At 48.3% G+C, this 16,249-nt stretch overlaps 1 protein-coding gene across 1 annotated transcript; it reads right to left on the reverse strand.

Moving 5' to 3' along the window:
- Nucleotides 1-1,488: 1,488 nt before the first annotated feature.
- LOC123447309 (expansin-like A1) lies at nucleotides 1,489-2,746 on the reverse strand. Its single transcript, XM_045123900.1, has 3 exons — nucleotides 2,588-2,746; nucleotides 2,202-2,496; nucleotides 1,489-2,127 (listed from the first exon to the last, which is right to left on the reverse strand). The coding sequence occupies exons 1-3, from the start codon at nucleotides 2,721-2,723 to the stop codon at nucleotides 1,743-1,745; spliced, it is 816 nt and encodes a 271-aa protein (XP_044979835.1). The 5' UTR covers nucleotides 2,724-2,746; the 3' UTR covers nucleotides 1,489-1,742.
- Nucleotides 2,747-16,249: the final 13,503 nt, after the last annotated feature.

A 16,249-nucleotide genomic window follows, 5' to 3' on the forward strand; every position in this document is an offset into this window, starting at 1 on the left:
TCACTCTTCACAAAATTGATTTTCAAACCAGACATAATCTCAAAGAGATAAAGTAGCAATTTAATATTCAAGGCGTTATTAACATTGTCTTCAAAACATAAGATAGTATCATCTGCGTACTGGAGAATTGCTACCCCATTTTCCACTAAGTCCGCTGCTAACCCAGTAAACAGGCCATTCTCCTGTGCTTTCAGGACCATCTTAGTAAGACAATCAGCACCAAGATTAAAAAGGAAAGGGGATAAGGGATCCCCGTATCTCACTCCCTTAGCACTCTGGAAATATTCTCCCACCTCATCGTTTAATTTCACGCTGATAGTACCACCTACCAGGATTCTCCTAATCCACTCAATCCATCGTGAGTCAAAATTTCTTTTGCTATGACATTCCAATAGGAAGTCCGAGTTAACTTTATCATACGCTTTTTCAAAGTCAAGTTTAAGGACAATCCCTTTTTTCGTCTGAGCATAAGTATGATGCAGGATCTCATGTAGTGACATGATCCCGTCCATAATATCTCTATTTTTGATAAAGGCATTCTGATGCCGACTAAACAAGATGTCTGCATGGGGTTCTAATCTGATAGTCAGCACCTTAGTAATCAGCTTGTAAATACATCTAAGCAAGCAAATAGGTCTGAACTGTTGCATTTTATCAGCTCCAGCTACTTTAGGTAACAGTGTTATTATACCATAGTTGAGTCTCTCCACATTGAGCTTATTTTCATGAAACCACTGGAAAAGTGACATCACATCTTCCTTAACAATATCCAACAATATCCCAGCAGGATTGAAAAAACTCAATAGGAATATCATCAGGGCCAGGGGCCTTGTTATGTTTCATTGAGAATAGAGCATTTTTCACTTCTGTATCCGAAAAAGGTCTAAGTAAGAGAAAGTTTTCAATATCTCCCAATTTTTCTTTATCACCCCACATATTCCCATCAATCTTGCACATGTTTCGAGGGGCAGGACCAAAAAGTTCTTTATAAAAATCAGTGGCATGTTTAAGCATGTTCTTATTCCCTTCTATTATCACATCCCCACAGCTAAGAGAAACGATAGTATTTCTTCTTCTCCTGCCATTCACAATCCTATGAAAATATTCAGTGTTGCTATCACCTTTTAGCAACCAATTATCATGTGATTTCTGTAGCCAAGCTACCTCCTCTTCCATCAGCAGGCTGTTTAGTTCAACTAGCATTTCCACTTTTTTGCAGTAGAGCTCAGGACTCAAAACATCATTTTCCTGCAACTCCTCAATACGGAGTTTGGGTCGTGCGGATAGAGTTGCTTTTATTGGCGCATGCGAGTCACCAACTGTGCTCAGCTCAGTTCATACGCGTCTCCGTTGTGCTTATGCTCATTGCAGTATTGCATTTGAAGTTTTGTGTTCAGCTCCTTCAGTGAATCCTGGAAGAGGAAGACCAACGGCTAGTTTCGTCCGTCGTCCGACAAATTAATCTCGACACCAACAGACCCATCCACCTGATCGAGCTCGGCGCCCATGAATGAAAATTGCTATGTCATCGAGCAAAGAACATCATTGCCGAAACCAACGGGGCCCCGACATGCATGCGACGTTATTCATCGAGTAGTATTTTGCAGGTCCGGCGATTCAGGCCACGGCCTCGCCTTCGTTATCACTACATGTTGATACTACATACAGTACTACGTAGCATCTCACACCTTAGCTGCAGGCTGCAGCAGTGCAGCTCATGCATGTTTCTCCACCGTCACCCGTCACTTCCACTCCTGCGTGTCGCAGGGGAAGCAGGCTTCTTGCGCGATGCTGGTGATCTGGACGCCGGTGTCGTAGACCTCGCCGGCGTGCCACTGGCGCGGCAGGACTTCATGTTCGGCAAAGACCCAGCTCCCGTCGAACCCGCTGGTCACCACCGCCCTGAGCTGCAGCGGCCCCGGCGGCGCCAGGCTCGTGCTCCACGCCGGCCCGTGGTCGCGTGTCAGCGAACTCCAGCTCGACGACGATCCGACCTGCGCGACGTCGACCTCGACGATGTCCGTCTGGCCGCCCTGGTAGAGGATCGTGATGGCCAGCTCGCTGGGCGCCCGGCTCCGCTCCTCCACCCGCACCGAGAGGTTCTTGCCCTCGTACTCGCACGGCACCCTGCACATACGCGGCAGCAATGACAATTTTTCTAGTGCTCGACGTCGAAATAAAGCAGGAGGAGTTTAGATTACCTCTTGTACTCGACCTCGACGGCGCCGAGCTTGGCTAGCCGCGCGGCCATGCCGGGGCGGGCCATGGCGGCGAACGCCGGGCTGCTGAGCACGAGCTCGGTGTCGTTCGTCTTCGTGCTGGCGCGGTCCGTGACGACGACCTTCACGCCGGCGGTGCTGCAGAGCTCCTCGTCCTTGCACCGCACCTGGAAGCACGCGCCGCAGCCGACGCCTTGTCTGTACAGTGACGGGCCCGCAGCGGCGAGCAGGTCGCCGTTGAGGGACGCGGCCGCCGCGCCGTACCCGCAGGAACCGGCTGCAAGACACGACAACCGAACAATCAGAATCATGCATGCGCCATGCATAGGTAAAAACAGAGCATGTGTATGCAGGCGTATGAATCGTACCGGCGAGGGTGAGCGAGGAGGTGTAGTAGGCGGCTCTGGTGCGGTGCACGCAGCGGTCGCAGGCGGAGGCGGGCGGCGGGAGGGTGGAGAGGAAGAGGAGCGGGAGCAAAAGGATGGAGCCGAGAGAGACGGCCATCGTTTCTCTTCTTTCGTTGCGGGTGGTGGATCCTTGTGTTGTGCCTCACGGCGGCTTATATACACCATCAACAGGACCTGCCACGGCTCACACCTCTCTGGCTCTCACACACTACAACTACAACCTCGGTGATCTTGTTGACTGACTTAATTGCGATCCCTCCCTTACGTGCAGGCACACGCATACCTCTATTTAGCCGAGTGTTTTGCACCAATATTCCGACTAGATCTTCCGAGTCTTCTCGTAACTATTTTTCATGTAATTTCGGATTTGTATCCGGAAGAGACTCACTCTTGGTATTACTTGATCAATAAAGAACGATATTTCTAAAAAAATGTGCTACTAATGAACACATATGCAATATGCATGTTGACCCTCGTCATTACACATGTCTGCCGTGCATATGTGCAAGACATTTGACAAATGATTTACGAGACTAAAACGAGCGGACAAGAAGAACGACTCAAACACCTTGATATCAGTAGTGATGAGCCCCGCCGACGAACGATCAATCGTTGAAGCATTGGTTCTCTTGATAATAGACAAACAGTCTAAGGCCGCTCTGATTTGCAGGATTTAAAAAACGCATCATCAACAACAACAACCAAGCCTTTCAGTCCCAAACAAGTTGGGTAGGCTAGAGTTGAAACCCATAAGATCTCGAAGCCAAGTCATGACTCTGGAACGTGGATAGCTAACTTTCACGCACTCCTGTCCATGGCTAAGTCTTTATCGATATTCTAAGCCTTCAGGTCTCTCTTAACGGACTCCTTCCATGTCCGTTAAGGATTTGAGTGGCATGTACACTTGACTATTATAGGATTAGCATAGAGCATTTTATGCCACAAAAGAAGAAATTAGAAAAGGAGGTTGCAGTGGATGCTAGATTTCTAATGCAATGTAGTACACTTGGTTCACGAAAAGAAACATATAGGATTCGAACCGGTGAATCAAACAACAAAAATAGAAAAAAAATCCTATAATTTCTAACCCTCCAAATATCCTATGGAGTTTTTTTGAATCAACGGAGCCCTGATTGAAAATCGCCCATGAAAAGCTTTTCTGTACCTTCAAAGGAGTGAGACAAGGAGATGCTCTTTCTCCCCTACTCTTTGATATTGCGGCTGATGCACTAGCTTTGATTATGAATAAAGCAAAATAAAATGATTCAGTCAAAGGGGTTTTGAGAGAGAACTTGAACAAAGGGACAAATATGCTTCAATATGCAAATGATACTATTTTTCAATTGGTAGATGATATATACACTACTAAGAAGCTGAAACTAATTATGTGTGCCTTTGAGCAAATGTCTGGGTTGAAAATTAATTTTCATAAAAGTGGTTGAGATGCTGTTAATAAGCATAGCTTAAACCAATAAATTTTTACTTGTAAAATGGGGGCTCTACCTATGAAATATCTTTGGATGCCTATGTCAGATACTAGAATAGAAACAAATATTGAAGTTGTGTGATTGATAAATTGAAAAAAGATGTGGATGCTGGAAGGGGAAACTATTGGGATCCATTGTTGGTAAAATAACCTTGGTGCAATCTTGTCTCAGCAATATTCCTCTGTTTATTTTGTTTTAGAAACGCGGTCCCTTAGGTACTGATCCCATTAAAAAAGGTCGAAGAAAGTTGTCCGGTTAATAATCGGAAAACCAGGCTAAAACCGTCACAATGCGCCCGCCAAAACAAGGCACACAGGGCGACCTGACAACCTACACAAGAACGCACACACGTCGCCAAGGGAAAGAACTCCGTCGAGGTTGCAATCCGGCGTCATCGTCATCATGACTCCGCGAGGGCGACTCCGACTTCACCATCGACGACCACCGATGTAGCCTCCACCGCAGACGAGCGTAGAGGACTGCGTCAGACAACGCCAAACAGTCCACCGCACACGCCGGCGACCAGACAACTTTGACTCCGCCGATGAGCATTGTAGGTTAAAAAGCGCTGGACTTGCGCCGAGCCAGCGCCAGAACCGACCACCTGTCTCACGTCATCGTCGCCGCAAGGTTCCTCCTCAAACAACTCCGACTTCAGAAGACAAGAGAGGCACGGCGACCCCTCGAACACGCCGGATGAGACCGACTACCAGAACACAACAGCAAATCATACTCCGCTTGAAGGGGCCATCGTTGCCACACAAGAAGAGGCGCAGATCATCCACATTGTCGGACGGCCCCGAGCCGACCGCAATGTAGCGAGCATCTAGCCCCTGGGAGTGCAAACGAGATCCAAAGCTCTTCAAGACGACGCCCCCAAGGAGGAAGCGACGATGCCGACGCCGTCGTCCGACCCAACCGGGCCTAAGGTTTTGTCACGCCCAAGATGCGACCCTATCCTCAATTTGGCACGAAGGCCTCGTCAGGGATAGAAGCGCATCTCGTCGTGTCGCAAGAATGGATATCGTTACAAGTACATGTACTGAAAAGAAGAGATATATAAAGAGAGTTGGCTTACACTCGCCACAAGCTACATCAGAGTCACTTCAGTACATTACATAAACATCAAGAATAAGAGCAGGGTCCGACTACGGATGAAAACAAACGACAAAATAAGAACGACGTCCATCCTTGCTATCCCAGGCTGCCGGCCTGGAACCCATCCTAGATCGATGAAGAAGAAAAAGAAGAAGCAACTCCAAATGAACAATCAACGTGCTCGCGTCGAGTAACCTCTACCTGTACCTGCAACTGGTGTTGTGGTAATCTGTGAGCCACAGGGGACTCAGCAATCTCATTTCCAAAGGTATCAAGACTAGCAAATCTTAATGGGTGAGGCATGGTTAAGTGGTGAGGTTGCAGCAACGGCTAAGCATATATTTATGGTGGCTAACTTACGAGTACGAGAAATAAGAGGGGGAAGATCTACGCATAACGGACGTGAACTACTGATGATCAAATGAATGATCCTGAACACCTACCTACGTCAGACATAACCCCACCATGTCCTCGATCGGAGAAAGAACTCAAAAAAGAGACAGTCACGGTTACGCACACAGTTGTCATATTTTAATTAAATTAACTTCAAGTTATCTAGAACCAGTGTTAAACAAAGTTTCCACGTTGCCACATAACCGCGGGCACGACTTTCCGAAAGATTTAACCCTGCAGGGGTGCTCCAACTAGTCCATCATAAATTACCACAAGCCGCATAGAAATCCTCAATCACGAAGCTCGCGATCTCGTCGGATTCCCTAGTGGAAAACCTCAACTCTGAGATTACCCAAAGCATCACCGGAATCCCGATGCACAAGATATCTCGTCAAAGGTAAAACTAATCCAGCAAGACCGCCCGACGTGTCGACGTACCCGATAGGAGCCGCGTATCTCGTCCTCAGGACACGACGGATGGAACTAGCTACGAGTGCCAAACCTCGAGTTTCCTCGCGGTGGCCCCGCAGGCAGACCGTTTGGGACCAACACCATCAGCACTGGCCCCCCCTGTTTATGTAAAATTACTCCTCGGGTAGCGCTAACTCCCTATGCATTTCAGTGTTAACAAAATTATTATGTTGGGCAAATATAGAACCAAAGTTGGGCCTTGCCAGACCAACTTTAATCTAAAACGAATTATCAAGGGGGTCCCTATAACAACCCCGATCGTGTTAGGAGCGCTCGTTTATGGAACATAACACCGGTTGTCGAAACTAAGGGGGCAAAGGTGGAACAAAACACCAGGCTAGAAAGGCCAAGCCTTCCACCTTTTACCGAATATATAGGTGCATTAAATTAAATAGCATTTAATATGGTGATATAACAAGGAACCCATGTTTTCACATGGAAGCAACTGCACCTGCAACTAACAACGCTAACAACAGGATTAAGCAAGCGGTAACATAGCCAATCAGTGGTTTGCTAGATCGAACAGGTTGATGGTAATCATGGCATTGTTGAGAGGCTGATATTTAACAGGTGGTAGGCAACGAGACATAAACGATAGAAGCGATAAACTAGCATGGCAATGGTAGTAATGGTATCTGGGGAAATGATCATCTTGCCTGAGATCCCACTTGGAAGAAGAATGCCTCCGTGAAGCAGACGAACCGACGTAGTCGAACGGGTCCTCACAATCCGGCACGCTTGCGGAACTCTAACGAGACGGGTAAAACCGGAAACACAAATCAACACACGGAATTCACCACGCGATGCATAACACGTATGATGCATGAGCAGTTGTATACATGCAAGTCACGTCATGACAATTCACACCATCAACCACTACACATTAAGTGAAGTTCAATATGCAACGGGTTGCATATTGACGAAACTCCACATATGAATTATTTAGTTCACTCTCGATTAGATACACGGCAATATTAAATGTGGTTAAACATGGCAAGAGGTGAAGCGCAATTAATCTACCTATCTAGGCATTTTAAATGAGGTCGGAAATGACTTATAGCATCTCCGAAACGACCTCACATGTTAATTTACAAATCTGTCCAGATCTGAACTAACACATTTAATTGGTTGTTAAACAGCAAAACAAATAGGTTCACGTGATTCTACGCGTCATTTCAAGCAATCTACACATAAAGAACATCACCAACGGAGCTACGGATCAAAAGTTACGAGCACCGCAAGATATGATGGCATGAATGCAATATGTATGCAACGACGGTCACGAGCACTTCAAAACATACAAACAGCAAGAGAACATGAAACTACACGAGATTCTAAGCAAGTTTCATGTAGGACACGATCAAATCGGAGCTACGGATAAAAAACTACGAGCTAAACAAGAAATAAATACAATCTGCCAAAATCAGCCACATAGCATTTCCTACGCCCCACAACTACAGCTACACAACTCCGATAAACTCAAGCAAGGCATGGCACGAAAGAGGGCAAGACGCACTACTACAAACAACTAACAACAACTAGCATGGCATCATGGATCACTAAGGAAAGAAGACACAAAATGGCTTCCCACACACTATTTCAGACTTAGTGAAAATTACACCTCACGAAAGTGCAGTTTTCGATCTGAAGCAATATTGACAGCAGCAAAATCTATAGCTACAGGACTCCAAATGACATGAAAATTTACAGCATGCTAGAGAAACCCAAGGGGTACAACTAACTCCATTGGACCAACCTCAAAAGAGCTACTGATCACAAGATGCAAGCAAGACAAGACAGCAACAAAATAATAACAGATTCCAGACTTGGAAATATTTCAGCTCCTCTAAAACAGCACTATTTCTAGCAACTTGAGAGCAAGCAAACAACACCTAAACATGCATTTCTATTGCAACCAAAAATACCAGGGGCTAAACAAAACATCCAAGATCAACTCCCTAGTTGACAACTAATTCAAACGAGGCACGGAATAAATCCTACGAATTAAACAAAAGGGCAACTTAGCAAAATATCTCGCGAACTAACTTACTCGAAAGCTAAAACTAATTGCACAGAAAAATCCATGGAATTTTCTACCCCGGATACATATAAAATATGTGGGGTTTGCAACACAAAATAATGCCGCACATAAATGCGAAAAAAAAAACATATAAACGGGAAAATAAACTAGAGGCAAACCCTACACGCAAAAATACGAGTGACTGCTCTAAAATACATGCAAAAATGATTCCTAAAACGTGGACATTTAATCTACGTTATGCGGGCAGTCCGGACACGCACGAGAAATTATACGGGACACAAACATTATAGGACAGCACGTTAAACTAGGCGTTTGACACGTAAAACTACGTCAAATAATTATTCATGTTTCAAATTCGTATTCTACGCGCGAAACTACCACAAAACCATATATAATACGCGTCATTCCGACTTACGGTTATTAAACTACGGACGTTTTAAATATATCTATTTTCTGGAATTTATTAATTCCAAAAATTAAAAGACCTAAATTATCTAAATGGGCCGAAAACATTTCTAATGCTACACAGGGGGGGTGGCGCAGGTTTCTATACAGCGCCTAGTGCGCGATTTAGGCGACAGAGGGGTCTCACCTTCGCGGGTCGAGGCCCAAGTCGGAGGAGAGGCTGGCCTGGGGAGGCGCTGGCTAGCTGGGCCAGCTGGGCTGAGGCGGTGGGAGGCCTGGCCTGGTCGGGGCGCTGGAGCAGGCCACGGGCGATGGGAGGCCGAAGCTGGGCCGCTGCGGTGGGAAGGCCCAGACGGGGTGGAGGCCCAGCGATGGCTGTGCACGAGCGGTCACAGGGGGGATCTCCTCGTCCTCCCGTGCAGGGTCCCCTGGCGGCGGCGGCGGCTGCCGGCGATGCGTGGCGGCGGTGTGGCATCGGAGGTGGCTGGGAGGCGGCGGCCGGTCAGATCCGGGGCCACCGGGCCCATTCCCGCCGGTGGGAGCCCGAGCCGGGGGCCGGTGGAGGAGATCGTCGGCGACTGAAGGGGCAACGCGGCGAGGGCTTCGCGCGGGGCGGCGCTGCAGCCCACGGCGGTGCGTTTCCTGGTGGCGGCCGGCGGCGGGGAACCTCCAGCGAGGAGCTGCGGGGTCGGGGTCGAGGTGGCGCATGGCGAGCACCGGCGGAAGACGCGGCGCACGAGCCTGAAGAGCTCGGCAGGGAGCTCTCGGGCGAGGCGGCGGCGCCAGTTGGGCCTGCCCGGGCCCGATCTGGGCTCGGCGGGCCCGCGGGGGCTGGGGGAGGAGAGAGAGGCAGGTGGGAGGCTAGTGTTTCGGGTAGGTTGCGCGGATTTCGAGGCAGAGGGGGAGTGGCTCTCTAATTAATGGCATGGGGGCTATATATAGACAAACGGGGGGGGGGGGGGGGGGGGCTCGGTTAACCGGAATCGCGTTCCGGATCCAACCGCGGGGTCGAATTCGGACGAGTCCGAACGCGGGTATGGGTACGCGGCCGTGTAGAGGGAATATCCGGAGACGAGAGGGAGAACGGGCGGCGCGGCACGAATTTTTAAAACACCGACATACGTCCGACGGTAGCCCGAATACGGTGCCGCTACGGTCGACCGTTCGGGTACCAGACGGTCTCCGATCGCGACGAAATTCGACAGGCGGCCTAGCTATAAATAAATAATACCGCCGACAAATTCCAGCTCAATCGGAGAAAGTTTTAAACGCACTTTAAAAACAGGGTTTCGACGATTCCGCGGGCGCGTGCGAGTGCGGTCAGGCTCGGAACGAACAACGACGATAACCGGCAACTAACAACGGATGCAACGTTTGAAAACTGGTGGCAACGGAGATGCCGATGCAATGCAGATGATGCGCATGATGCGACGATGATGCGACAAATAAAAATAGACACACGACGAAAACAGGAAGAGAGGGGAATCTTCTGGAACGTCGGCATCGGGCTGTCACAGGTTTTCACCCGAAGAACTGGATCTGAGGATGTTTAGGGGGAGAACTCCTCAACGGTGCCTCCAAGGAGGTGAGACGACATCCACAGACGCCGACACCGTCGCCGACAAGATGTTGTCCGGCAAGCTTTCACCGGAAGCACCTCCCAACACCACAACCCCACGCACAACACCTCCGCTAGCACACATGCCTTCCACCAAGCCATCACGCCAAGACCACGCAGGAGCCGTCATCAAACCTCGACGCTGAACAGAACGCCAACGGGTCAGACCCGGCCGAAACCGGCCAAATCAGGCAAGCCATCGCCGCTGCATCGCCACACAAGGACCCCGAGCAGGGGGCGCCACCCCACCCCCAAAACGCTGGACGGAGCTGCCAGATCGCAGCCCGACACTGCCGAAGCACCAGCCGGCGCCACACGTGCACCGGGTCGAAGAATCACTCTACAGGGGACTCCAGGGCGCCAAAACGCCGGCAGGGACGAGCCTCCCTCCACCAGGCCGGCGGTCGAGCTACCACCGCGGCGCGCCCGTCGCAGGCCCGCGAGGGCCCCAGATCAAGCCCACGCGCCCCCAGCCGCCACCGCACAAGCACCGCCGCACGCCCACCTAGGCGAGCCCGTCAGCGCCGAGGACCTCCCCGCCGCCGCATCGAAGGACTCCGCCCCGGATCTGGGCGCGCCCCGTGCCATGCGCCATCGAACAGGATGCCCCGCCGCCACCTTTCCCGAGCCTCGCACGGGATTCTCCTGCAAGTCCTCCGGCGGCGGCAACCCAACGGAGAGGGAGAGGAAGGGGCTAACGGCGGCGGCTAGCTGGGCTTCCCCCGTGTCGCCAGAGGTGGGCGACGCGGGGGACGGGTAGACTGCAATGTGCCTACCTTTTATATTTTTATTGCTCTGTTTATGATGTCATTCTACCCTATGCATGTTGGTATCATTAAATATCTGATTTTTGTAGAGTCAGATTGGTCGCCGATTTGTAACTTTCTGACGGGTAGACAAGCAGTCGCCGATTTGTAACTTTCTAACCGGCCGAGGCAGCAGGAAGGGGTAGAGGTCAATCCCGGGCGTGTGGTGGCCCACGGCGTGATCCTGGCGGCTGGTATAGCTGGAATCATAGGCAGCAGCCCAGCGGCGGTGGGTGGGGGGAGCGTGGGCTGAAATGTCCCACCTGCCAACCGCTCCTGCTATATACAAGGCACCGGTGGGGCGAGGGGGAGAACCTGCATTTTTGTGGGTTGGGGTGGGAATATTGTCGCGCCCGGCAAAAATATTTATGGGTCTGTCGCGTTTGCGGGGTCTCATCGGGCAACTTTTTTTGCGCAGACTCGTATTTTGGCGGTTATTTTGTGGGTCGGGAAATTATATGGGGTCTGCTAGAGATGCTCTTAGACTAGGTTACTTTCATTCAAATCATGCAAATTAGAGACCAAAACAAGAGGAAAAGTGTTTGAGAAAATAGATACGTTTAGGACGTATCAGTCCATGGCCGGCCCCCATGCTGCCCTCGCAACCATGATGACATAGCTCTGTTGAGATCCCCTAGGGTCGTGTAACAGCCCGAGAACAATGCTTCATATGCATTCCTTTTATTTCAAGTTTCGTAGTGTGTTCCATTTGGTTGTCACATTCATCATCGCATCATTCGCATCTCCTGCATAGCATCACCACTTCGTTGCCGTCATTTTTAATACTTGCATCCGTCAATAGGTGTCGATTCTCGTCGTTAACTGTTTCGTGACCAACCACACTAGCATGCGCTCACGACATCGCTGAAATGTTCATATTTAAAATGCGAATAATACTTTCTTGGAATGGGTTGAAAGTTGGCGTGCGGTCTTAATATATTGTAGGTAGGCCTCCTTCCAAATTTTGTCGTATTCGGAGGTCATTTGATACCCCATCGGATAAACCTATAGCGACACTACAGTCGGTCAAATCGCAGACGTTTCAGTATTTCTAAAAATCAATGTCGGGACGCACCAATTACCAACTCTACACAGCCTACTAAGTCCACACACAAACTATCATAAATCGTAGTCATTCGATAGGAATTGTCGAGCTCGAAGCGGTATCAAAATCCCCTTCTACTAGCTACCTGCTATTTATAGCAGATGAACCCTAGCTAAATCAGTGAAAACCTAGCCCCTAGCCTCCATTCCCGAGGAGTCACCGCGACCTGGTTGCTCGTCGACCCACACGCCTGCCCAATCTCCTGTATCCCCTCTGTTTTGTCCCCTCTTTCGATCTTGTCCATTAGATCCCAAATCCAACGTCCAGGAGAGCCCCTGACAGATCGACAACTCTGTTGGGGAACGTTGCATGGGAAACAAAAAAATCCCTATGTGCACCAATATCTATCTATGGAGTTGAATAGCTACGAGAGGGGGAGTGCACCTGCATACCCTTGTAGATCACTAAGCGGAAGCGTTAAGAAATGTGGTTGATGTAATCGAACATCTTCGCGATCCAATCACGACCCGCCCCGATCTTGTACCGAACGGATGGCACCTCCGAGTCCAGCACATGTACGTCTTGACCACCTCAATCTAGTGAGCGGAGGTGAAGTAGTAGCTGAGTTCTCTGGCAGACGTGGTGGCGGCGGTGGTGGTGTGATCTTGGCAGGTCTTCGCCAAGCGCTACCGCGACCGCGATGGAGGAGAAGCACTACGAGGGGGAGAGAAAGAGAGAGGAGAGTTGTGTCATGGATTATGGTGTGGCTTCCCTCCCTCTCCTCTCATATATATAGGGGGAGGGAGGAGGGGGCTGCGCCCTAGGGTTTTCCCTAGGGTGGGGCGACGGCCAAGGGGTGGCTTGGCCCCCCAAGTTGGGTGGCCCGCCCCCTTATGGGCATGCACTCCACCAGCCTAGCTGCCCGCGCCTAGGTAGGGACGGGCGCCCAACCCACCAGGGGCTGGTGCACACCCTACTAAGCCATGTGGCCCTTCCAGGGCTGGTGGGCCCCTTCCGGTGGACCCCTAAACCATTTTGGCACTCCAGTTACATTACTAGTGACGCCCGAAACTTCTTCGGTGACCAAAATGGAACTTCCTATATATCAATCTTTACCTACGGACCATTCCCAAGCTTATCGTCATGTGCGGGATCTCATATGGTACTCCGAACAACCTTCGGTTACCAACATATACAACTCAACAACACTATCACATCATCGAATGTTAAGCGGGTGGACCCTGCGGGTTCGAGAATGATGTAGACATGACTGAGACACCTCTGTAGTCAATAACCAATAATGGAACCTGGATGCCCGTATGGATTCCTACATATTTCACGAAGATCTTTATCGGTCGAACCACGATGTCAAGGATTCGGTCAATCATGTATGCAGTTCCCTTTGTCCATCGGCATGTTACTTGCTCGAGATTCGATCGTCGATATCTCCATACCTAGTTTAGTCTCGTTACCGGAAAGTCAAATTACTCGTTTCATAATACAAGATCCCATGAATAACTCCTTAGTCACATTGCTTGCAAGCTTATTGTGATGTTGTATTACCGAGTGGGCCAAGAGATATCTCTCCGTCATACGGAGTGAAAAATCCTAGTCTCGGTCCATGCCAACCCAACAAACACCCTCGGAGATACCTGTAGAGCATCCTTATAATCACCCAGTTATGTTGTGATGTTTGATACACATAAGGCATTCCTCCGATGTCACGGAGTTCCATGATCTCATGGTCTTAAAAGTAGATACTTTGACATGCAAAAAGTAATAAAACTAAACTTAGTGATACGATCAAATGCTATGCTTACGGTTTGGGTCTTGTCCATCACATCATTATCCTAATTATGTGATCCCGTTATCAAATGACAACTTATGTTTATGGCTAGGAAACCTTAACCATCTTTGATCAACGAGCTAGTCTAGTAGAGGCTTACTAGGGACATTGTATTGTCTATGTATGCAAACATGTATGTGAGTTTCCAATCAATACAATTATATCATGGATAATAAACGATTATCATGAATAATGAATTATGATAATGACCAATTTATTATTGCCTCTAGGTCATATTTCCAACCGTCTCCCACTTGCACTATAGTCAATAATCTAGTATTACATGGTAATGAATCTAACACCCATGGAGTTTTGGTGCTCATCATGTTTTGCTCGTGGAAGAGGTTTAGTCAATGGATCTGCAACATTCAGATCCGCATGTACTTTGCAAATGTTTATGTCCTCCGCCTTGGTGTAATCGATGATGGAATTGAAGCGGCGCTTTATGTGTCTGGTCCTTTTGTGAAACCCGAGTTCCTTGGCTAGAGAAATGGCACCAGTGTTGTCACAAAACAGGGTCATTAGATCTAGTGCATTGGGCACAATTCCAAGATCCATCATGAAGTGCTTCATCCAGACACCTTCCTTCACTGCTTCTGAAGCATATATGTACTCCGCTTCACATGTAGAATCAGCTACCACGCTTTGCTTGGAACTGCACCAGCTCACCGCTCCACCATTCAGAATAAATATGTATCTGGTTTGAGACTTAGAGTCATATGGACCTGGTTCAACGCTAGCATCGACGTAACCTTTACGACGAGCCCTTGATCACCTCCATAAACTATGAACGTCTCCTTCGTCCTTTTCAGGTACTTAAGGATATCCTTGACCGTTGTCGAGTGTTCTACTCCTGGATCACTTTGAGACCTTTTGTCCATACTTATGGCAAGCTGATACATCTCCAACGTATCTACAATTTATGAAGTATTCATGCCATGTTTACAACAATTTTATATAGTTTTGGTATGATTTGCGTGCAACTAACCCGGTCTAACGTTGTTTTCAACAGAACTACCTTGGTGTTGTTTTTTGTGCAAAAATAAAAGTTCTCCAAATGCAACGAAACTTCTTGACGGTTTTGTTTTGGGAAAAAAGAGGCACTAGAAGTTTCGTGGGAGGACCAAAAGATAAGGGAGGTGGCCACTAACCACCAGGGCACGCTAGCCCCCCCCCCCTCACGCGCGCCCTGGTGCCTAGTGGGCCACTCGAACCCCATCTGGACGTGAGACTGACGCCAAAAAATCCTATAAATACAGAAACCCCAAGAAATAACACTAGATCATAAGTTCCATCGCTGCAAGCCTGTGTAGCCATAAAAAACCAACCGGGAGCCCATTCTGGCACCCTGTCGGAGGGGGACATCATCACCGAAGGCTATCTTCACCATCCCTATGGCCACCATGATGAGGAGGGAGTAGTCCACCCTTGGGGCTGAGGGTTTGTACCAGTAGCTATGTGTTTAATCTCTCTCTCTCTCTCTCTCGTTCTTGAGATGGCACGATCTTAATATATCACATGCTTCATTAATATAGTTGGATCATATGGTGTTTCTCCCTCTCTATTTTGTTGTGATGAATTAGTTTTCCCTTTGAGATTTTGTTTTATCAGATTGAATACTTTTATGGATTTGAGAGCATTTGATTTATGTCTTGCTATGAATACTCATGGTGACAATGGGGTATCATATTGATATACTTGATATATGTTTTCGCACTCAACACGCGGATTCCCGAGGTGACATTGGGGTAATCTATGCATAGGGGTTGTTACACATTCTCGTCTTTGTTTCTCCGGTAGAAATCTTGGGGAACTCTTTGAGGTTCTTTGTGTTGGATTGAGTATTATGAAACTGAATTTGTTATGGTGTTATTTTAATACGAACTCTTGGATAGATTGATCGAAAAGGATAACTTGTTATTTTAGTATGAACTCTTGGAAAGATTGATCGGAAAGAATAACTTTGAGGTGGTTTCGTACCCTACAAACAATTTCTTCTTGTGTTGTCGGCTAGATAGGAACTTTGGAGTGATTCTTTATCGCACGTCGAGGGATTGTTATGTGATCCAATTATATTAGCATTGTTGAGAGATTGCAGTAGCGAAAGTATGAACCCTAGGCCTCATTTTCAAGCATTGCAATACCGTTTGTGCTACGTTTTATGAACTGCTACCTTGCTGTTTTTATTTATTCAGATTATAAAAGTATATTTCTATCATCCATATTACACTTGTATCATCATCTCTTCGCCAAACTAGTGCACCTATGCAATTTACCATCTTATTGGGTGTGTTGGGGACGCAAGAGACTCTTTGTTATTTGGTTACATGGTTGTTTGAGAGAGACCATCTTCATCCTACGCCTCCCACTGATTGATAAGCCTTAGGTAATCCACTTGAGGGAAATTTTCTAT

The sequence above is a fragment of the Hordeum vulgare genome, chromosome 4H (assembly GCF_904849725.1).
Source record: "Hordeum vulgare subsp. vulgare chromosome 4H, MorexV3_pseudomolecules_assembly, whole genome shotgun sequence".
Taxonomy (NCBI): Eukaryota; Viridiplantae; Streptophyta; class Magnoliopsida; order Poales; family Poaceae; genus Hordeum; species Hordeum vulgare.

Coding starts and splice junctions, on each gene's coding strand:
- LOC123447309 (XM_045123900.1), bottom strand. CDS start 2,723: ATGGCCGTCTCTCTCGGCTCCATCCTTTTGCTCCCGCTCCTCTTCCTC. Junction 2,497..2,587: donor CTCCTCGCTCACCCTCGCCG/GTACGATTCATA, acceptor CGTGTCTTGCAG/CCGGTTCCTGCGGGTACGGC. Junction 2,128..2,201: donor GTCGAGGTCGAGTACAAGAG/GTAATCTAAACT, acceptor GCGTATGTGCAG/GGTGCCGTGCGAGTACGAGG.